The following is a 22,997-nucleotide window of genomic DNA, read 5'->3' as shown; positions in this document are numbered from 1 at the left end:
AGCCCTGAGGCAAGATAGACAGCAAAATAAAATAAAATAAAATAAATAAAATAAAATAAAATAAAATGATATAATATACGGAGAGGGGTGGCATACAAATCTAATAAATTAAATAAATAAATAAATAAATAAATAAAAGAAAAGAAAAAAAGAAAAGAAAACATTATCTTGTTTTACAGCTCAGTCAGAGTTAATATTAGATTCTGGTTTACAAAATAAATTACTCTATTTAAATGTACTATATTTAAATATACCTGGGTCCAAGTATGAGTTCTTCATAGATAATATAGAATACTCAAGCAAGAATACAGATTCCACAATTATTCATACAGACATGGTTATATGCAGGGGTGGGCTACTGCCCTGACGGGGTAGCGAAAATGGAGCTCCACCCCAGAGCACCCAATTTACACTGAAAGATGCTGAAAGAAAATGTAGGGTGTCCTGCATAAGCCATGCCCACCGTGTGGTAGTAAAAATTTGGTAGCCCTTCACTGGTTATATGCATGAATTGCTAAATGTAATTCTATTCAAAAGAAGATACCTATTTTATTCTACATTTTAATCCTTGAATTTATCATGTCATAATTTGAACTGCTGTAGTGATACACTTAGTATCAATTCTGCTCAGTCCTACGCAGTACATAAGAACATAATGGATGAACTCAAAATTCCACCTTATTTTCCATCAAAAGTAAAAAGAACCTGTTGGCAAAAACTGAATTTTGGTTAAGAAATCAAGAAGTGGAATTTATAGTAAACCAAGAGTATTTTTCCTTCAAACAACTATTTTTGTACATTGTTAAACACAATATCATGTGAAATGTTTTAATTGAAAAGGATATTGTTTAGCATGTGCACAAAATATCTGATGAATCTGTGTAGTTTCTGGCAACCATTAAAAAGCTGTGGCTGTTGGCAAAATACTAGTAAAAAGTTAAAACTGAAACAGATGTCATTTGCAAAAATTGTCTTCAGAGAAGGTTTCATCCAACTAGTTAGACAAGCACAAAATTTCCTATATACTTTAGATGGATCATATTGAGTTTAACTGTTTATATTACAGATGTTATATACATGCTGGAATTTTGGTTAACTAAATTTAAATTACTTTTGGTAATATTTGAGAGCTTTACCAAGACACTATATGTTTTAGTTTCAAAATTTTAAACATACTGAAATAGTGAAAATTTGGAAACTATTCTCCAGGGAAGAGAAGTCTAGGGAAGCGTTGGAGGAAAACCAGATCCAAATCTGACCGAACACTTGTAAAAGTTCATATTAAGATTTACAAAGTGGCGATCAGGTTGACAAAATGTGCATACAACGTCGGCCTGATTGCGTTTGCGAAATCCTGCCCAGCCGCCCTGTTTAGGGTGACTCGCTCCCTCCTTAATCAGGGGGGAGTTGAGGAACCCTTGCAGGGTAATGCCAGTTTTTCGGAGATAAAATCACTCAGATCCAGACTGATCTTGACTCCAGTTGGAATGCAGAGTCGGCTGACAACGAGTCAGTCAAGGTGACAGGGGCCCATCTTAGTCCACCTGTTTGGAGCAAGTTTGACCTGGCGACACCTGATGAAGTGGACAAGGCCATTGGAGCTGTGAGTTCCGCCACCTGTTTATTGGACCTGTGTCCCTTCTGGCTGGTTTCGGCCAGCAAGGAGGTAACACAGAGCTGGGTCCAGGAGATTACCAATGCTTCTCTGAGGGAGGGGTCCTTCCCAGCTCCCTACAAGGAGGCACTTGTGCGCCCTTTCCTCAAGAAGCCTTTCCAGCCTTATTGGAGACAAGATGATAGTTATTAAATAACTATTGTCTTGTCTCCAACTTTCCCTTTATGGGGAAGGTTGTTGAGAAGGTGGTGTTGCTCCAGCTCCAGCAGTCCTTGGAAGAAGCCAATTATCTAGGCCCTTGACAGTCAAGATTCAGACCCGGCTACAGCACAGAAACTGCTTTGGTCATGCTGATGGATGATCTCTGGTGGGCCAGGGACAGGGGTTTATCCTCTGTCCTGGTGCTTCTTGACCTCTCAGCAGCTTTAAATATCATCGATCATGGTATCCTTCTGCGCTGACTGGAGGGGTTGGGAGTGAGAGGCATCATTTTATGGTGGTTCTCCTCCTACCTCTCTTGTTGGTCACAGTTGGTGTTAGCAGGGGGTCAGAGGTCGATTCCTAGGTCCCTGACTTGTGCGGTTCCTCAAAGGTCGATCCTCTCGTCCCTGCTGTTTAATATCTACATGAAACCACTGGGCAAGATCATCCAGGGGCATGGCGTGAGTTACCACCAGTATGCTGATGATATTTTCACCCTATGTCCACTCAGTGAAGCAGTGGAAGTAATGTGCCGGTGTCTGGAGGCTGTCAGGGTCTGGATGGGTGTCAACAGGCTCAAGCTCAATCCAGACAAGACTGAGTGGCTGTGGCTACTGCCTCCCAAAAACACGTCCATCTGTCCGTCCATTACCCTGGGGGGGAATTATTGACCCCCTCAGATGGGGTCCGCAACTTGGGCATCTTCCTCAATCCACAGCTAACTTTAGAAAACCATCTTTCAGCTGTGGCAAGGGGAACATTTGCCCAGGTTCGCCTGGTGCACCAGTTGCGGTCCTATTTGGACAGGGAATCTTTGCTCACGGTCACCAATGCCCTTATCACCTCGAGGTTCAACTACTGCAATGCTCTCTACATGGGGCTACCTTTGAAGAGTGTTTGGAAACTTCAAATCGTCCAAAATGCAGCCACGTGAGCAGTTTTGGGCCTTCCAAAATATGCCCACATCTCTCCATCACTCCGTGGACTGCATTGGCTACCAATTGGTTTCTGGACATAATTCAAAGTGTTGGTTATGACCTATAAAGCCCTACATGGCATAGGACCAGATTATCTCTGAGACCGGCTTCTGCCGTACAAATCCCAGCATCCGGTTAGGTCCCACAGAGTTGATCTCCTCAGAGTCCTGTCAACCAGACAATGCCGGCTGCTGGGGCCCAGGGGAAGAGCTTTCTCTGTGGGAGCCCCGGCCCTCTGGAATCAATTCCCCCCAGAGATTCGCACTGCCCCCACCCCCCTTGCCTTCAATAAGAATTTGAAAATACATTTATGTCACCAGGTTTGGAGTCATTAGACTGCAACCTCTGCCCAACGAATGTATCTGGTGTGATAGTATGTGTGTGACTTTTTTATTTTAAATGTTTAGTTTTAAGAAATTTTTTAAAGTTATTATCCTATTAATTGGCCTAGAATGTTTTATTTATTGTATTTTTTACTAAAATATTGTAAGCCGTCCCGAGTCCACGGAGAGGGGCGGCATATAAATCCAATAAACAAATGAACAAATAAATAAATTCTTAGTTGTAATTGGAAATATTTAAATATATATATTTAATGTAATGATTGGTTAATACAAAGATAGTTTTCCTCATCAGAAAAACCAATGTGGATATTTTCATTCATGGATCCATGAATGACCTAAATAAAAACTTTAAAAGATGTGATTTATTTTTATTTCAATAGAAATTTATTTCACCTAATGTATTTTTCCAATCAGATATTCATGCACAGAATTTATGACAGTCCTTTGTTGAAGTCAAGCTTCAGTTGTATTCAAAATGTTAAAAGTGTAGTTTTTAAGTAAGTTAGAATTAAGTAAAGTTAAAGCTAAAATTCAAATGAACTCTTGCCACCAATTTCTAGATACGACAGAACCACAAGTTCAAAGAAAAAAGCAACTACTTGCAATTTTTTAAAGTATAACACTTTCGTTAAAAATATAAAATATTCAGTCTGAGTTTCTGTCAGTGCAAAAAAAAATTTTTGCTTATTAGAATGTAGGCAACTCTCTGCTTTAAAAATTATTCTATAGGCTAAAGAGCTGTTTTCACCAAAGCTGGGTTGTTCTTGTCTCACATTGACTCAAAGTGTGTTCAAACTGACTGCATACAAATCTTGTAAACTATTAAACTACTATTAAACTATTACAAAAACAAAAATTATGTAGAAGTCATCAATTGACTAAAGCCAGGATAGGTTTAAATTGAAGAAAGAGAAAATGGTAAGGAAGCATGAATTAATAAATTAAATGAAAGAACAATAGGTAATTCAAAGATCTATACTCTATAGCATTGATGACAAACTTTTTTTCCCTCGGGTGCCGAAAGAGCGTACAGGCGTCTTATCGTGCATGCACGAGTGCCCACACCCATAATTCAATGCCTGGGGAGGGCAAAAACAGCTTCCCCTACTCCATGGAAGCCCTTTGGAGGCCTGAAATGGCCTGTTTCCCAACTTCTGGTGGGCCCAGTAGACTCATGTTTCATCCTCCCCAGGCCCCAAAGGTTTCCCTGGAGCCAGGGATGGGTAAAAATGCCCTCCCCCATCCCCCTGTAGGCTCTGTGGAAGCCAAAAACGCCCTCCCACAGCCTCTGTGTGAGCCAAAATCAGCCAGCTGGCACACACATGCCCGTTGGAGCTGAGCTAGTCCAACAGCTCACGTGCCAGCAGATATGACTCCACATGCCCCCTGTGGCATCCATGCCGTAGGTTCGCCATCAGTGCTTTATAGTATGGTAAGTTTAATGTTTATAATAAAAAACTGAAATGGTAAGGAGCAGTCCTAAATGTAGGACTAGCCATTTCTTAGCAGCATCAAGAGTAGATCTTGGATAGGAATGGACATAGAAACAATAACAAATACTGGTAGGATAAAAAATAAAATGCTTGCAGGAAGAGAAGGAATGAGTTGCTATATGAAAACAATATTAGAAGATAGACCAACAGAATGGAAGGAAAGTGGACATAAAGTAAGAGTGGGGATATCTATTACAGAAGTGCAATAAATCTTAATGCCCATGAAAAATGCTGAAAAGGAAGTAATAAAACCTTTGGGGATATTTTAGAAAATGACGAACCGCATACATAAATAGTGAAACTGGATAAATAGTAAAATGTGGAATTGTTTGCTTTATGGAGCGATTTTAAAATTTGTTAATGTGTGAAGATTCATCCATTATTCTGTCTTGAATGGCATACAATAAATCTCGAACTATTTTGTACATCCTTTCAGGCACTATTAGTTTTCTCTTCTCAAAGCAAAACATTTACAAAACCTTCTCTGTTCTTGAAATTTGCTCCTCTGACCATTCTTATTGTTCCTGTTCAAAAGGAAGACTACGCTTAGAGAAAGGCAGTTCATAGAATGACTCAAGGAGGCCCTCTGCTAAGGCTGTTTCTAATATTACTATTAGTGGAAAAATACAGATGGGAAAAATAATAGTGAACTAAGGAAAAATGGAATACGCCCAAGAGAATGATGAAAACTTCACCTCTAATAAAGCTAGTACATGAGTAAGGAATTTTTTCCAGTTAATGGAAGGCATAATATGAATTACTTAAGCAAAGAGCTTTTTACTGGTATTTCAGCTTAGAACGATTACATTTTTCATTTCCCCCTTTTCAAATGCTTGGCCACATTTGCTAAATCCAAACAATCATTTTAAAGCCAAAATACTGTCCAGTGTGTTAGATGAGTTACTAAATATTTAACTGTGTGAAAAGTTCTTACTTTGTTTGTTTTATTTATTTTTACTTTGATTTATTTTTTCAAGCTTCACAGTGTAATAACATAGGGCTGATATTAAAAAGTTTAATGTCAGGAGTATCATGTCCCTGTACAAGAGTACTATTTTTTATTTTTTATTTTAAACCCTAAATTATAGTATGAAAGCAATAATTACATAACTCAGTTTTACCCAAGATTTTCTGAAATTTATCTAGCTTTATATTTCTAAACGTTAAGTTTGCAAGGAGAAAAGAGAGAGGTGGAGAGGGAAAGAGAGAGAATATAACTCTAAATTAATTAAACTATAACTCTTGGATCTCAGCGACATTTCATCCTCATTTGAAAAAATCACACTGAAAGTGATCAATTCAAAGAACAGCAAGCTGTTCCTCTTCAAATGCAGGTGGGGGAACCAAGTACAACCTCACCAGACTTCAATTGGTTGTAGACTTCAACTCTCAAAATTCTCCAGTCACCATACATTTTGTTAAGGTTGAGTAATAATAGAAGGGTATATTAGGAAAAAGAGACATTTAAAAAGGAGGAAAAGAGATTGGACTCTATTTATTTTGGCTTGGGTTCCATCTGTCACTAGTTTCAACCAATTTTTAGTTCTATTTGTCTGCCACACCCTTCCAGGTTATTTGTAAAGTAAATGTGCTACACCTGTGCAAAATCAATAGTGAATAAAAGACGTAAGGGACCTCCAGTAGTTAATGTTCTCAGAGTTCTCAGAGAGGGACGGCATACAAATCTAATGAATTATTATTATTATTATTATTGTTGTTGTTGTTGTTGTTATTGTTATTGTTGTTGTTATTATTAGTGGACCCATAATTTGCTTCGGTCTTGTTTTGGTACCTTGCCTTTCTCAAGGCCAGAGTCAGCTAAGAGCTGAAAGACATGAGCCCATGTGCTATGCTGGTGAATCCTGCAATCAAAATACAAAATGTTCAGTAGCTTTTTGTGATTCTTTATTTCCCAGCTCCCCTATCTGAAATAAACCCCAAATAAAATATCTTGCATTTAAACTGGCCAAGTCTCAACATTGGTGAAAAATCAATATTGGATATAAATGGAAGGACCTTCCATATAATTAGATACTCAAGAACTTGGATAGGTTGCTAGGATTGTTTCATTTCATTATTTATTTATTATTTATTTATTTATTTATTTATTTATTATTTAGATTTGTATGCCGCCCCTCTCCGCGGACTCGGGGCGGCTCACAGCAAAATATAACAATCGGAACAAATCCAAATAAATTTAAAATATTTTAAAAAGTTTTTTAAAAAGAGATTAGTTGCCTTCTGAATCATTGCCCAAATTAAAACATGGTTTCTAGCCAAAACATTATTAGAGATGTTAATATAATATATACTTCCCCTTCTAAGAGAACAGAGTAGGGAGAGGAAAAAGCACTATGCAAAAAGTTTAAAAAGTTCTTAACAAGAGTTTAATTTAATTTAATTTATCGTATTTCTATGCTGCCCAGCTCCTGAAGGATGCTGTGTGGCTTACAGAATATAGAAAATACATTTTAAAGCATCATAAAAGATTTTAAAACAGTTAAAAAGTCACATACATAAATATCATTCAGGCAGGACCTCACAATTGTGAGATAACAACCCCAAGCCTGGTGGAAAGGCCAGGTTTCAATGCTTTCTGGAAGGCCAATAGAGTGGGGCAGTCCGGATCTCAAAAGGTTGTTTGTAGAGGGCCAGGGCAGCCACAGAGTAGGCCCTTTCCCACGGGCCTGCCAGCTGACACTGTTTTATAATAATAATAATAATAATAATAATAATAATAATAATAATAAGAAGAAGAAGAAGAAGAAGAAGAAGAAGAAGAAGAAGAACAACAACAACAACAATAATAATAATAATAATAATTTATTAGATTTGTATGTCACCCCTCTCCAAGAACTCGGAGCTGCTCACAACAACAGTTTAGCTGACGGGACCTAGAGAAGACCAACTCTTACTGGTCCCTGAGAACTATGAGGTAGAAGGCAGTCTCTAAGATAACCTGGCCCTGAGCCATATAGGGATTTAAAGGTAATATCCAACACTTTGAATTGAGCCTGAAGACATAGAAACATAGAAACATAGAAGTCTGACGGCAGAAAAAGACCCCATGGTCCATCTAGTCTGCCCTTATACTATTTTCTGTATTTTATCTTAGGATGGATATATGTTTATCCCAGGCATGTTTAAATTCAGTTACTGTGGATTTATCTACCACGTCTGCTGGAAGTTTGTTCCAAGGATCTACTACTCTTTCAGTAAAATAATATTTTCTCATGTTGCTTTTGATCTTTCCCCCAACTAACCTCAGATTGTGTCCCCTTGTTCTTGTGTTCACTTTCCTATTAAAAACACTTCCCTCCTGGACCTTATTTAACCCTTTAATATATTTAAATGTTTCGATCATGTCCCCCCTTTTCCTTCTGTCCTCCAGACTATACAGATTGAGTTCATTAAGTCTTTCCTGATACGTTTTATACTTAAGACCTTCCACCATTCTTGTAGCCCGTCTTTGGACCCGTTCAATTTTGTCAATATTTGTTTGTAGGTGAGGTCTCCAGAACTGAACACAGTATTCCAAATGTGGTCTCACCAGCATTCTATATAGCGGGATCATAATCTCCCTCTTCCTGCTTGTTATACCTCTAGCTATGCAGCCAAGCATCCTACTTGCTTTCCCTACTGCCTGACTGCACTGTTCACCCATTTTGAGACTGTCAGAAATCACTACGCCTAAATCCTTTTCTTTTGAAGTATTTGCTAACACAGAACTGCCAATACAATAGTCAGATTGAGGATTCCTTTTCCCCAAGTGCATTATTTTACATTTGGAAACATTAAACTGCAGTTTCCATTGCTTTGACCATTTGTCTAGTAAAGCTAAATCATTTACCATATTGCCGACGCCTCCAGGAATATCAACCCTATTGCACACTTTAGAGTCATCGGCAAATAGGCAAACCTTCCCTACCAGACCTTCCCCTATGTCACTCACAAACATATTAAAAAGAATAGGACCCAGAACAGACCCTTGTGGCACACCGCTTGTAACCTGACCAATAAGGAGCCAGTGCAGCTCGCGCAGGATTGATGTAATCTGAGTGTACTACAACCACTCGCGCAGCTACATTCTGGACCAGGGCGTAGGCAAAGTTGGCTCTTCTATGACATGTAGACTTCAACTCCCAGAATTCCTGAGTTGGATGCTTGGCTCAGGAATTCTGGGAGATGAAGTCCACAAGTCATAGAAGAGCCAACTTTGCCTGCCTCTGTTCTGGACTAATTGTTGTCTCCGAACACTCTTCAGGGGTAGCCCCATGTGGAGTGTATTGCAATAATCCAACCATGAGGTGATAAAGCCACGAGTAACTGTGAGGAGAGCCTCCTGATCCAAGTAGGGTCGCAATTGGTGCACCAGACAAACCAGTGCAAAGGTTAATCAATCAGTTATCACAAGGTTTTTATTTTAAAATATATTTTCATGTTCTCTTACTTTAAAATGAAATTTTAAATTCTAAAGCTTTCTTTGAGATGGCACCGGCTTCAAATGGAGTATTAAAAAAGAAGGCCTTTAGCAGCCCTAAGTAATGACATACCTGCTGAATTCTAAGCAGATATCAGGAGAGAATGGCTCCCTGGAGTCTTCACTGGAACATAATTCATGAAGGATTGTATCAGCGACAGTTTCAAGGGTCTATGCTGTTACTTGGCTTGATTGGGATGATTCCTGTAAGTGCTAGTGATAGGTCCTACGATTTGTTCAACAATTCATCCTTATCAACCCTGAACTATTTCTAGTTTTACATTTTGTTTTAAAATGATGCCTAAAAATACCAGCTCCTCTCTGATTGACAGCACAGGGCTCCTTACATGAAGGGTTGCTTACATGTAATGAACTCTGGACAGATTTACAAGGGTCTGTGGAGCTTTAAAAGATTATTGTTCACAAACATTAAGGAAAGAAATTCCACTTTGTAATTATTTTACTTGGCGAGCTAAATGAGTTGGGTGAAATAATGCATTAAATCTTCTGGCAGTGGCTGAATGCTAATCAAATGACATTTTCATATTTTACTATTGAATTCTAGTTTTTGCCATGGAAACCATAATGCATATCTAGCAGTACATATATTGTGACATTTTAAATACTATTTCTTGCTATACTCCATACATTTTGGAGAGGGTTTCATGCTAATCTTAGATCTGATGCAGTGAAAACACAGTACTGTATATATCCAGATAGTGTACTTTAAAATGTAACTGCAAATGATTAACTAAAGAAGCTTCTCATGTTGCTAACATTCATTTTTACATTTCAGGTAGCTGATAGTGTATATGTAATATTTACATTTTATATATAAAGCCCACTCTTATGTTTAAAAAGCTCCCAGAGCAGATCTTAATTAAGCTGAATCTCGGTTAACAGGTTTCATTTCAAAGAGGTAATTTATCAGGGAATATGAGATGCATAGAGAAGACAAAACCAAAATCAATAGCCATTTTATTAAATGTGGAAATTTCTTTTGATCTGGTTGAATGTAGGATAGCCAATTTAATGTAGTTACTGAATTCTGCAGTCCTTAAATAGAGGAATGACTTCAGCTTCCAGAAAATTGTCCTTCTCAAGATCTAAACTGATTTAGCCATTGATTTTGTATCTTTCATTTCCTCTGGGAAAGGAGGAATACAAATTAATGTACCTCACTTATCTCATAGCAGAAATGTTGTGAGACAGATTGAGCTCAAGAAAAATAACTGGACCAAGTTTACCTAGGTGTCCCCAATCCCATGCCAACCCAAAAATCAATATATTGTGCATGCTACTTTATATTGGACCATGCCCTATAGCAGTGTTTCCCAACCTTGGCAACTTGAAGATATCTGGACTTCAACTCCCAGAATTCCCCAGCCAGCATTTGCTGGCTGGGGAATTCTGGGAGTTGAAGTCCAGATATTTTCAAGTTGCCAAGGTTGGGAAACACTGACCCATGGGATGAGTTTTAAAGGAGATTAAAATTGGCAGACAATATCATTTTTCTTGCATTGTGTAATAATATTTTTATGTTAACTAAATAATAACAACCAATCTCAAGATACCAAGCATTTCAACTTCCTATTTTTGTATTTTTGTTCCATTGTTAGCTGTCCAGCATTCCTTTCTGCTTTCCCTTGGCTCTAGCAATTACAGCTAGCTTGTTCCAGGGTTTTTCTGTAAAGTAATTTGAATCTTCCCAAAGATATGTTGCATCTCCAAGTTGGATTGTTAATCCTTATTTCTGTCCTTAGCTGCCATTCCTTTGCTATCATTCCAGTGTGGTCACAGCATGAGATATGACTGTTTACAGTTGTATATTTTATTATCCAGAGAGAAGACTGGCAGAAGCATGAAGAGTCATTAACAGAAACTGCTTTTTCCAGAGCTCTCTAAGAGTTAGTTGGGGAAGTAACTTTGTGTCTTGTTTAAGGTTTTTTTTTTAAAAAAAGAATCCAGTCTCCTTTAGAAACCATCCTTATCTGCTGTTTAAACAAAACAGCAACCCCTCCATAAAACTGACTTGAACAAGCACCGGCATGCTTCTTTACACTGAACATGTGTATATTTTGCATTTGCTAAATTTTTGCCTTCAGTCTCACAACAGAAATTTGAGTGAGACAGGTGAGACTGGGCCATGCTTCTAATGTCTGTTACCTTTCAAACGTCCCATGCTCCTTGCTTACAAAGATTTCCTGATATAAATATCCACCCAATTTAAGTTCTAGTTTATTTGTTGGTGTCTCTTATGATCTTAACATTTATTAGGTTAGCTGCCAAAGAATCTCTGTATGGTGTAGAAAGAATGAAAAAACACCATTGATTCTTGTTTTGCTTCTTTATTTGTGGATTTTTTATCCTGCCTTTCCATTAATTTGTTGATTCAAGTGAGAGTTCCGTGACATCCATTTCTTTGTCCTCGTATCCTCTGTCCAGCAGGCATAGCCTTAAACTTACACATTGTCTGGCTTTTTGACAACTTATTATATTATTGTTGTTCTTCAGACTATGTTAACAATACTAGTCATTGAAACTGCTCATTTTCTTTCAGTCTCTCAACTCCTGTCTAGATTTATATTATTTATTTCCTGAATTCAGCAATCGTCTTGAATTCAAAGAATCAAGATCACGTGAAGTGTTACTACCACTTTATGATACCTTGGTAATGCCACACTTGGAATACTGCATTCAGTTTTAGTTGCCATGATATAAAAAAGATGTTGAGGCTCTAGAAAGATTACAGAGAGGAGCAACAAAGATGATTAGGGGACTGTAGGCTAAAACATATGAAGAACGGTTGCAGGAACTGGATATGTCTAGTTTAATGAAAAAAAAGGACTGGGGCAAGGGTGGGCTGCTAGCTGGAACGCGGTGGCTTGTGAGTACTTGCAGGGCCAGCGCGATTTTTCTATTTCCACAGGTTCAAAAGCAAAATCGTGCTGGCCCCGCAAGCACTCATGAGATGCGGCGACGAGCCCAATTTAGCGTTCCACGTAGAGCCCACCCCTGACTAGGGGAGATATGATAGCAGTATTCCAATATCTCAGGGGTTGCCACAAAGAAGAGAGAGTCAAACTATTCTCCAAAGCACCTGAGAGGGGCGGCATACAAATCTAAATAATAAATAAATAAATAAATAAACTAAACAAGGAGAGAAACCAATTAGAATTAATGAGAAATTTCCTGACAGAACAATTAATCAGTGGAACTGCTTGCCTCCAGAAGTTGTGAATGATGCAACACTGGAAGTTTTTAAAAAGATATTGGATAAGCATTTGTCTGAAGTGGTGTAGGGTTTCCTGCCTAAGCAGCAGGTTGGACTAGAAGACCACCGAGGTCCCTTCCAACTCTATTGTAGTTGTTGTTATCAATTCTGTATTATTAGCGGCATATCGTTTTGAAAATAAAAATTTGTTCTTAAAATATCAAAAGTGAAAAAAACAGTCTGGTGCTACCTGTACGCTTAAGAACATTTTTTGTGGGTTTTCACTGTAATTTTCCTCACAGATGCCAAGAAATTTAACAGTGTCTTCTTTTCCGCCATTAGTTTTTTTCAATTGTCCATGTCCTCCTCAGTCTGTTCTGTTCTGGTAACCCTAGCTGGGCCAGAGTTAGAGATCATCATTCTTTATTTTCCAGAAATATCAGTGCCAGGAAAACAAAATAAAACTTTGGTTCATTGAGAGTGCACAGAAAATCAAAACTACATTTGTGGAGAGTAAGGAAATTCATATACTCAAATATTGAAAAATAAGAATTATATTTCACATTTGCACTTGCATCCAAAATTTAAGCATAATTTTATCTAGGCAAGTTCTAATTATAGGTTTAACTTTCCAGTGTACATTTAAATTATAATATGTATATGAAATAATGGTTTTCCTTCACATAATAACAGAGGATCAGAAATAGAAGAACAATTGCATGGGTGAGCTACTTTTTTGTTAGCTGGTATTTTCTTCCAAATGCCAGTTATGATCTCCAGGTTTATTTTATTCCTTTGCAGCAAGACTGTAAACTTTCCTCTAACAATAATTCAGAAACATTGATGAATTATGGCCTAGCGACAAGACTCAAGACAGCAGAGTTGTTGTCTTGACCCAGAACGTAATGCTTGAAATCTTGATGCCCTCTTACATAAATATGTCATAAATACATGTGACATAAATGTTCAATAGCCAAAATTTAAAAATACTAGTTATGACTTTTTAAAATTGGATCTTTGATGTTTTAGTTGATATTATTTAATTTTTAAAAATTTGGCAACCAAAATTTGGTCATATGTGACAGTGTATATATTTAATGAACTAATAGAATAAAAATACCAGATTCTTCACTTTATATACATTGAAATCAATGTTATGTGCTTCTAAATTAAGGTGACTAGGATTAGGCTGTGTATGACATTTTAAAAAAACTTTAGAAGTAAAGAAAATAGGTCAGGAATTAAAAAAATTAACATTTCATTTAGTTGTAAAAATAAATATTACACTGTGGATTTCTACTTTCTGAAGTAAAATGCGTAAAATATTTCTCTTTTAATTCAGAGAAAATCTCCTATTTTCTCACAAATTGGATTATTAATTAATAAATTTAATTTTTCCCCATTCTTTCTGCACAGCCTATATATGTAGTGGACACATTATGAAGTCATTAGAAATTTCATTTTCAATAAGACCATTATTCTTTTTATTTTCTAAAATTGTCTCACTGACAAATTTTCCAAACTGTCACTGCTGCCACAATTGATGATTCCAGTTTCTTTATATTATTGATGTATATACCAATTAGGATTTTAGCTTGTGTTAAGATTATGTAGACACAGAAGCAGTCTAGGTTTGATGTGATTCTTTTCCATTTGAAGTGGTGGAACACTAGTGATTTCCTGAGTCTTAGCGTGGTGAATGCCCACTATTGCCCAGCCCAGTGCTTATAGTAGTGATACTGCAGCAGGGTTGGGTTACTCCCGGTTTGGATCAGTTTTATGGAACCAGTAGTAACTTGGCAGCCTGGGTTACTGGAACTGGCAGCTACCCAGGCCTGCTACATCCCTGAACCAGCTCTCGTAGCGGCACCATAGACTGTGCCATCTTTTTTGTTTTTTGCTTCTGCACACGCAAAGTGCCCATGTCAGAGGTGGGTTCCTCCTGGTTTGGACCAGTTCTTTAGAACTGGTAGCAGGAATTCCTCCCCCCACTCGCTGAACCTGGAGCCATGGCCTGCTGGCCATGGTCACGAACTGATTCTCTGGACAGTGTCATAGGTACCGCCATCTTGTTTTTTGCTTCTGCAGATGCACAGAAGCTGTTTGTTTGCTTCTGAGCATGCGCAGAAGCTGTTTTTTGCTTCTGAGCATGTGCAGAAGCTGAGTTTTCAGCATTGTGCATGTCCATGAGAGGAAGCCAACAGGCAGTGAGGTAAGTTAGAACACACACCACGCTCAAGTGGCGTGTCAGGAAGCAAAACATCAACAAGGAAAATCAGAACCCACCTCTGCACTACAGTGTGTCAGAAATTGGGCCAGATCCCCTAGAATAAATGCGAAAGTAAAACTGACACCCTAATACCAAACCCTAGTTTAGAGCATTAATGGATCAAGTAACCCCAAAAAATAACATTAAATATACTGAGAACCTCAGTAGTTCTTTCAGAATATATATCTAGTACATAGATTTGTGTTTTTAAAATATATCACAAAACATCAGATATCCTAATCCATAAAACTGGGCATAGCCTGTGCTTTTTCAAAATAGTTCAGAGCTGTACTAGTCCCTTACAAAATTAGTAGTAATGTACATGGAGAATTGTTCATTGAAAATAATATGTGTAAATCAAAAATATACAGTATTAAGTTACTCAAATATAAAGGTGTTAATTAAGTTGTTAATGTTTTTTCTTATGTTACTACCTCTAAAGCCAAGAGCAAGTGTCTTATATTAATATTTAGATACATTTCACTTGCTTTAAAGCTAATTGAAATAATTAGATTACACAGATCATCCCCGAAACATTTTTGTATGTGAATAAATTTTGATTTCATATTAAACTAAATATACCTATATATGTTTTGTGTGTGTGTGTGTGTTTAGTTGAATGCACACACACACGCACACATACATACACACACATATATACACACATAGATAGATAGATAGATAGATAGATAGATAGATAGATAGATAGATAGATAGATAGATAGATAGATAGATAGATCAATGAAAGGAACTACTGAAGTTATTAACTCAGAAGTAAGCAGAACTGACTTGATAAAGTACTTACGTGTGTGCTGGGTTGCAACCAGGCTTTTGATAATCACTGAAACAATATAATTGTACTTCTCAAATGCATCAGAATACTTTATTGTTCAAATCATTTGTACTATTTTCCTAAACTGTTTCCTGAAACTCGTTGGCACTTCACAAAATGTGGTGGATGTCTTATTTTCTCTTACAATGATTCCAATGAAAGTGAATAGTGAAGGCTAATTTGGGAATCGTTCATACTATAAATTTCTGTTTTATGGAACAAAGCCTGTTAGTGACAGTGAAGCTAAACAACAAGACTGTTGCTATGTAGGAAACTGTTTGTCATAAAGATACGTAAAGTCATTTTATTACAAATTCACTCCATAATGAATCGCCTAAATGACTGTATATTTAAGCCAGTTCTTTTTCTTAATTTAGAAATTCTTGTAAAGTATGTTACAGTTCTGGCGGGTATTTATTCCTATTAGTTGAATATAAACTGTTGTTTGAGATATTAGAATATTATTCTTTATTAGAGGTTTTGTTGTTTAACATTGAATTTATTTTTGTAGGTTGTGAAAAACAAATGAAAGTTGTTTTCAGAGAATCACCTGAAGAACACCTTCAACCCTTTAAGGATAAGTTTGAAGATTTTTTCTGTGAAGGTACATACTTTCCAAACTGTTGAAGCACATTTCCATTCTTGATATATTTCAATACAAATCTGTTTTAAATTATTTATTCAGATTTATGCAGAATGTGGTTCACATTTCTTTATATAATGAAAAAAACATTTTCAGAAATTACATCATTTACCTTAGCTTATTTTCACATGGTTCTGAGGCATTCCAAATATAATTCTTCAACTTCAGTCACTTTATTTATTTTATGTGTTTGTTTGTTTGTTTAATACAATACACAATAATACAAAATGAAGGTTACACTCGAAGTAAAATATATCAAAGAAAAATAGAAGAGAAAATATAGGAATAAAATATATAAATGAGATAATAGAAGAAAAGATATAGGGATAAAAGAGGAGATATAGGAGAGACAATAGGATAGGGGATGGAAGGCTTGTAATTTCTGAAAATGTTTTTTTTTCATCTATATAAAGAAATGTGAACGCTAGTGTGCTTATGCACGCCCCTTACTTACTTCTTAGGAATCTGGAGAGGTCAATCATGGATAGTCTAAGGGTAAAATGTTGGGGGTTAGGGGCGGACACTACGGAGTCCGGGAATGAGTTCTATGCTTCGGCAACTCGATTACTAAAGTCGTATTTTTTACAGTCAAGTTTGGAGTAGATTCCATATCCTCTTTACTTACTTCCATTCCCTATCTTCAAATCCTTTGTGATATAGAATTTATACTTTCTCTTCTTGGAATCATCCTACTCTCACTTTTGTCTCTTTCACTTTTTGAATGGGTCTATTGTCACTGGCATTAGATAATAATCGCCTTTATATGCTAGTCACAATATAGTACTAGTATTAATATATTGAAACAATAATTTATTAATGTGGTTTTATATGGGTAACATAGTATTCTTTATATTTTTATATAATGTCAAATATATTTACACAGATCTCACTGCCTTCACTAAAATTTACAGTATTATAAGTTAATGTACAATAAGATTGTAGCCCAGCAACTATTCTACTGTACACTAACACAGACTTTATTTCTTTACCAATAGTTTGTAAAAAGAAGTGTAATACATGTATTAAGCTTCCTCATAAACTCAGGAGCAATAATAGATTTCCCACTGCAAAGTGAATCCATTGATCAACCTAGGGGAAAATGTCTGTGGGGTTTTTTTCCTTTTCAAATGAATCACCTTTTCAAATAGAATATGTTTTTAGGCCATATTTTGGGTTTTTTAAAATTATGCACAAAAAGACTCTTCTGCATGCTTGACAATCCTCTTGCAGAGGTCCCCAACCTTTTTTGCACCAGGGACCGGCTTTAAGCTAGACCAGTTTTCCATGGCCCGGTGGGGGGGGGGGGAGCTAGCTGTCAGCGGCGCCGTAAAAGGGGCGATCAAGAGAGGAATGGGTGAATGAATGGACGGAGGGTGGGAAGGAAGGAAGGAAAGAGGGAAGGGACAGGAACAAAAGAAGGGTGCAAAGGAAGCAAGGAAAGGTGTGAAAGGGGAGAGTAAGAGAGGAAGGAGTGAAAGAAGGGAATGAGGGAGGAAAGAAGGGAGGAAGGAAAAGGAAAGCAAGAAATGGAGGGAGGAAAGGAAGGAAAGAAAGAAAGAAAGGGGGAAGGGACAGGAACAGAGGAAGGAAGCAAGGAAACTTATGAAAGGGGAGAGTAAGGGAAGAAGGTAGGAAGGAGAAAGAAAAGAAGAAATAGAGGAAGGGAAGGTGAAAGAGAGAAAGAAAAAGAGCAAGAAAGAAAGAAAGAAAGAGAAAGAAAGAAAGGCAACTTCAAAGAAAGGCTCACTGAGCATCTCTCACTCTCTCTCTCTCTTTCTATCCCTCTTTCTTTCTTTCTCTTCCTTTCTCTCTCTCCTCTTCCTTTATCTCCTCTCTCTCTCCCTCTCTCTTTCTCTCCCCCTCTCTCCCCCTTTCCCTCTCTCCCTCTCTTGCTATCTCTCCCCCCTCTCCCTCTCTCTTTCTCCCTCTCCCTCTCTTTCTCTCTCTCCCCCTCTTTCTCTCTCTTCTTCTCACTTTCTCTCTCTTGTTTTCTTTCTGTCTCTTTTGCTTTCTCTCTCTCTCACTCTTTCTTGTTTTCTTTCTCACGCTCTTTCTCTCTCTTGTTCTCTCTCTTGCTATCTCTTTCTCTCCCCCCCTTTCTCACTCTCTCTTTCTCACTTTCTCTCTATCTTGCTGTCTGTTGCTCTCACTCACTCTCGTTCTCTCTCCGTTCTTCTCAGCGATGACGCGCGCACGCCCTGCCCGCCTCACCTTTGTGAGAGCACTTTCGCCCCGGGCTCTCAGCAAGGGGGTTTGCAGGAGAGGCGGGGCCGGCGAAGGTGATATTGAATGTCGGGGGAGAACGGGCGGTTGCACGCGCTCCCTATCTCCCTGCTAGCCCACTCGGAATATTCAAACTAAGAAAAGCCTTCGCCGGCAAAGGTTTTTCTTATTTTGAATATTCCGAGTGGGCTAGCAGGGAGATAGGGAGCGCGTGCAACCGCCCGTTCTCCCCCGACATTCAATATCACCTTCGCCGGCCTCCGCTGAGGAAAGCCTTTGCCGGCATTTCCTCTCGGCGTCAAGGAGGCGCAGCGGCGGGCGGAGAGAGGGAAGGGGGGGCAGCGGCGTCCCTCCTGGCCTTGGCGGGTCGCCCAACCCTCCCCACCTCCTGCAAACGCGGCGGGCGGCGGGGGGAGAGCGAGGAGCCGGTTCCGGCGGGCGCGGCGCTTGGCTGGCTGGCGGGGGGAGCGCCGCTGGTGGTGCGGAAAGGCCGAGGGGGCCCTGGCGCCGCGGACCGGCTGAAAAGCCCCAACGGCCCGGTCCCGGTCCGCGGACCGGCGGTTGAGGACCTCTGCTCTATTGGGCATTTAGAAGAAGTCCTCAAAAGTACATTTCTGCTGCTTATCATCCCACTGAATGGGTGAACATAACTAATTTAACCTACATCTAAACCTTGATCCTATGTAACCATGCATTTTTCTCTTATTTCTGAGGAAGGGGGAGAGAAGAGAGAGCAAGCACTTTTTAAAAATGTTTGGTGGATTAGATTGCTTCATGAATAAGTGAAAATTAAACCAGAAGTATGATATTTAGTGTGTGGAAATTATCTGGTACACATAAATACAATGTAAAATGGTTAGTTAAAAATGAGTGGTTGACCAACTGTATTTACCAAGAGTGATTTATGTGTGGTTAATCTCTGTAGACTCTACTTTTGTTCAGGGGTATCATTTTTCAGCAGATTCCCTGGTAATTGTAGAAAATGTTTTACAGTACAACCCTAGAACTGTCTCCTTTGAAAAGCAGTACAATTTCATTCTAAAAATGCATGCTTAGGGTTACACCATTATATAATTATGGTATGCATAATTACATGCTTTTGAGAATTTTCTTCATTCAACTTAGAAATCTGTAAATATTGGCCACCCAGAGTCCTTCGGGAGTTGGGCAGCATATAAATCACATTTATAAAATACTATCATTTTGATTTTAATTTTTGTTGATTAACCATGACAATATTGTTGCAGGTACTGTTGGATATCAAATTGCAGAATGGAAAAATATATACAATTTTAATTTAATAATTTTGCATCGGGTGGGATTCAAGCCACTTATTTTTCAGCTCCACAAATGAAGGATTTTTCAAATTTGAAATTAATCAAGATATACAAGCAAAATAGCTCTTCAGTAGCAATAATAATGATGATTACAGAGGAGAAAGTTAAAACATAACATTTCAACCAACCCTTCTCCCCATTCCAACATAAAAAACATTATATATTATGCTGTAACTTTCTTAGGGCAAATCACAGGTCATCAACCTGAATGCAAACTTTTGAAACTATAGAACTGTTCATCAGCAAAATAGCAATGTCCCCAGATAATCTGGTTATTGAGCAGAATAAAAATATAATAAACAAAGCAAAAGTGTGGCACAGAATGATTGAATGGAATTTAAAGTGCCACATATTTTGATAGTAAAGACCGCATCTTTTTTTTAAAAAGTATACAACCAGCGTTCTATGTGTATAAATATTGGAAAAGCACTGCTTTCCTTTTAAGCATTGTGTTGTCTTATAAATGATTTGTATTTTTCATTTTATTGAAGATCTATTTTTCAGTTTTTTGGTACACTAAGATCTTCTTTGTACATAATATTCAATATGACTCCCATATAAAAAGAACTCTAAGTGATTTGTTACAGAAAAGGCAGAAGATGCTAGTATATCAAGGACAGCTGTCTTCATTTTTTAAAGGAATGGTCTGGGAAGAAACTCTTGGATAACTATCAAGCAATGCATGATATGCTACATTATTGTTTCAGTTAGTGAATAATTTTCATTAGTGTTAACATCAGAATGAAATAGTCATTTGGAATCTACGTAATATGTTTCACAGTGCAATATTTTTTTCATTTGTGATCTGTATCTTTAGTGAGACAGAGTAGTTTAAAAAATCATAATTTCATTTTTTAAAAAATTCCAATGATAACTAAACATTTATTGTGTTCAGAATTTTCATTGCTTCATACATAGGCATTTTTCTCTTTCTTTCCATACCCATGAATTACAACAGCTGCAGGCAACTGGGAAAATATTAGAAGTGCCAGAGATAGAACAATTATCCTGGAATATCAACAACTCTTATTTAGATGTGATAATACAGATGTTTTCTTTTTTCAAGAATGCTTGTATGCTCAAGCAGTTGCTATTGGAAGCCAAAGCTCACTATAAATCAATATAAATAGTAGATCTAAATGATATCTACAGTATAGAAAATATATTTATAAGTAAAAGAAATGCTGTGAATAATATAGGCTGGATGTTCCACTTTAAAATAGCAGGCTGTTTGCTATGTTTGTTATGTTTGCTTTGAAATTAACACAATTTTCTTCAAGTAAATTTAGAATTATTTTGGGAAATAGAAATGATCCCAAATCACATCAAATTATTTGTAATAATGTACAGAATTCTATTCCAGGTGAATAGGCTTTATTGAATTTTCTTAAAGTCAACATAATTTTTAACATAATATTTTTATGCAGATCCATGTCTATGGTTCTCCTTGTGTTGGAAAGTATATAGAAAACCAACACTTATAATACTGTTTATACTATCCATAGAAAGACTACTCAATGTGACCTTTGCATTTATAAACCTTGTTGAAAACTATTTTTACATGAACCAAAATGTTCTTGTTTATCAATGAAAATTGGTTGCTGTCCAGTTGAGACTCATATTCAAACTGTTTAGATTTACAGAAATTTTTATCTATAGTTTTTAGAATTATGGTATATTATAAGATATAGTTAACACCTAAGTGTATTCATGACAATTTAGATTCATGTAGATGAGCAAACATTTCCGCCTACGGTATATTTAAAACTATATAATACAGATCTAAAATGATAAAAGAGGGTCTTTTAGTGGTTGAGAAGCAAGAAAATCTAAAACAAAGTAGAAGCAGGCAATAAGATGTTTTCCTTAGCAGTGGAAAATACATTATGTTACTTATATTTGTTATTTACTTAATCATTAATTAGCGGTTTAGAAGGTCACCCAACTCCAAAAGAAAAGATACAACATTATAAAAAGTAAAAGCAATAAAAAGCACATACTATATATATATCATATTTCTCAAACAGATATATTTCTTTAAGAGGATGAGACCCATCTTAACCCAAAGCTGGGGAAAATGACAAGTTTCAGAGATTTATTGTGCATACGTATTATTAAAAAGATTAGCAACGTAAATGAAAAATGTAAAATATTAAAAGGGGAAAGTTAAACCAATCTTTCCCATTCTGACTCCCTTCAGATGTATTTAGTAAACAAGTAAAAATTTCCATTAGCTTGGAGAAGTGTGAAGTATAATGTAACTAAATCTTATTAATCATTTTAATTTAATTTATTTGATTTAGACACTGCTCTATTCAAACCAACTTAGGACAGTGATTCCACCAACTCCAAATAATGTCCATATAAGAATGACAAAATCATATTGGGATTAAGAAGCACCTATTTTTTCAGTGAGATTGTATTATTTACCATCTTTGTTTATGAATACATTTATTGCTTTGATATTTATATATAAAACTAACCAATAGGAAAAACATTTGTTCATGGTCTAATTTTGTATACAAATTAGAATTTCAAGTTTGACAATTTTACTGAACCAAAACCTACTACAATACTTTTCTAACACTAGAGTGTACATACTGGTAGATGTTGTGCCTGTTCTTTTTAAAATACTAAATTACCAGTATAAAATAAGAAGCTGTCCAAAACCATTTTTAAAAAATACCCTTTATTTTTTAAATTCTAAAAATACTGTATTATTATATTTTAACTCCAATTATTCTTTAATATATTTGTGCAAAGAAACAGATGTGTTCCATATAAAATACACATATATTTCTTCTTATAACTTTCTTGCTCCAATATCTGTCACAAACTCTACAATTCTGATGGTAATTCTGATCTTAAAACCTATGCGGCAGAATAATTCATTACCAGCAATAGAAAGGTAATAAAAGAGTCATCAAATGAGATAAAGCAATTCACAGTATGAAAAAGGCTACACAAATCCATAGAAAATTAATTTCAATTTTGCCGATTTCCTGCTGTGTCTTTAAAATGAGCCTATGCTCCCAACCACCTGAAATGTTTATTTGTAAAAGCAAAATATCCTAATGAAGAAAATTCTTTAAACCATTCTCCATTCCAGCACTATAGAAAACTATATCTTAAATGCAAGAGACTGCTGTACATATTATACCTGATTGTATGAAATAAGTCTTTACTAAGTTAACATTTATAAAATATAACCTCGGCTTCATAAATCATTCTAGGCATCCCACAGGAGGAAATAATGCTGTGGGGTTTTTTATTTTCTAAAACAACTCAAATAACCACAACCATAAGCTTTTTTGAAAGTTAGGTTGTGTATAGTTATCCATTTCTGCAACTCTCTATTACCCAATGTAC

At 36.8% G+C, this 22,997-nt stretch overlaps 1 protein-coding gene across 1 annotated transcript in view; it reads left to right on the top strand.

Moving 5' to 3' along the window:
* Positions 1–22,997, top strand: part of FMN1 (formin 1) — a 108,482-nt gene that overhangs the window by 70,770 nt on the left and 14,715 nt on the right. Inside the window, exon 13 of the mRNA XM_070756507.1 lies at positions 15,937–16,029. Within this exon, the coding sequence (XP_070612608.1) occupies positions 15,937–16,029 (93 nt within the window). The remainder of the gene's footprint in view (positions 1–15,936; positions 16,030–22,997) is intronic.

This window comes from Erythrolamprus reginae, chromosome 1 (genome assembly GCF_031021105.1).
Source record: "Erythrolamprus reginae isolate rEryReg1 chromosome 1, rEryReg1.hap1, whole genome shotgun sequence".
NCBI lineage: Eukaryota > Metazoa > Chordata > Lepidosauria > Squamata > Dipsadidae > Erythrolamprus > Erythrolamprus reginae.
The sequence above is the reverse complement of the archived record's forward strand: the minus strand, read 5'-3'. Positions and strand labels throughout refer to the sequence as shown.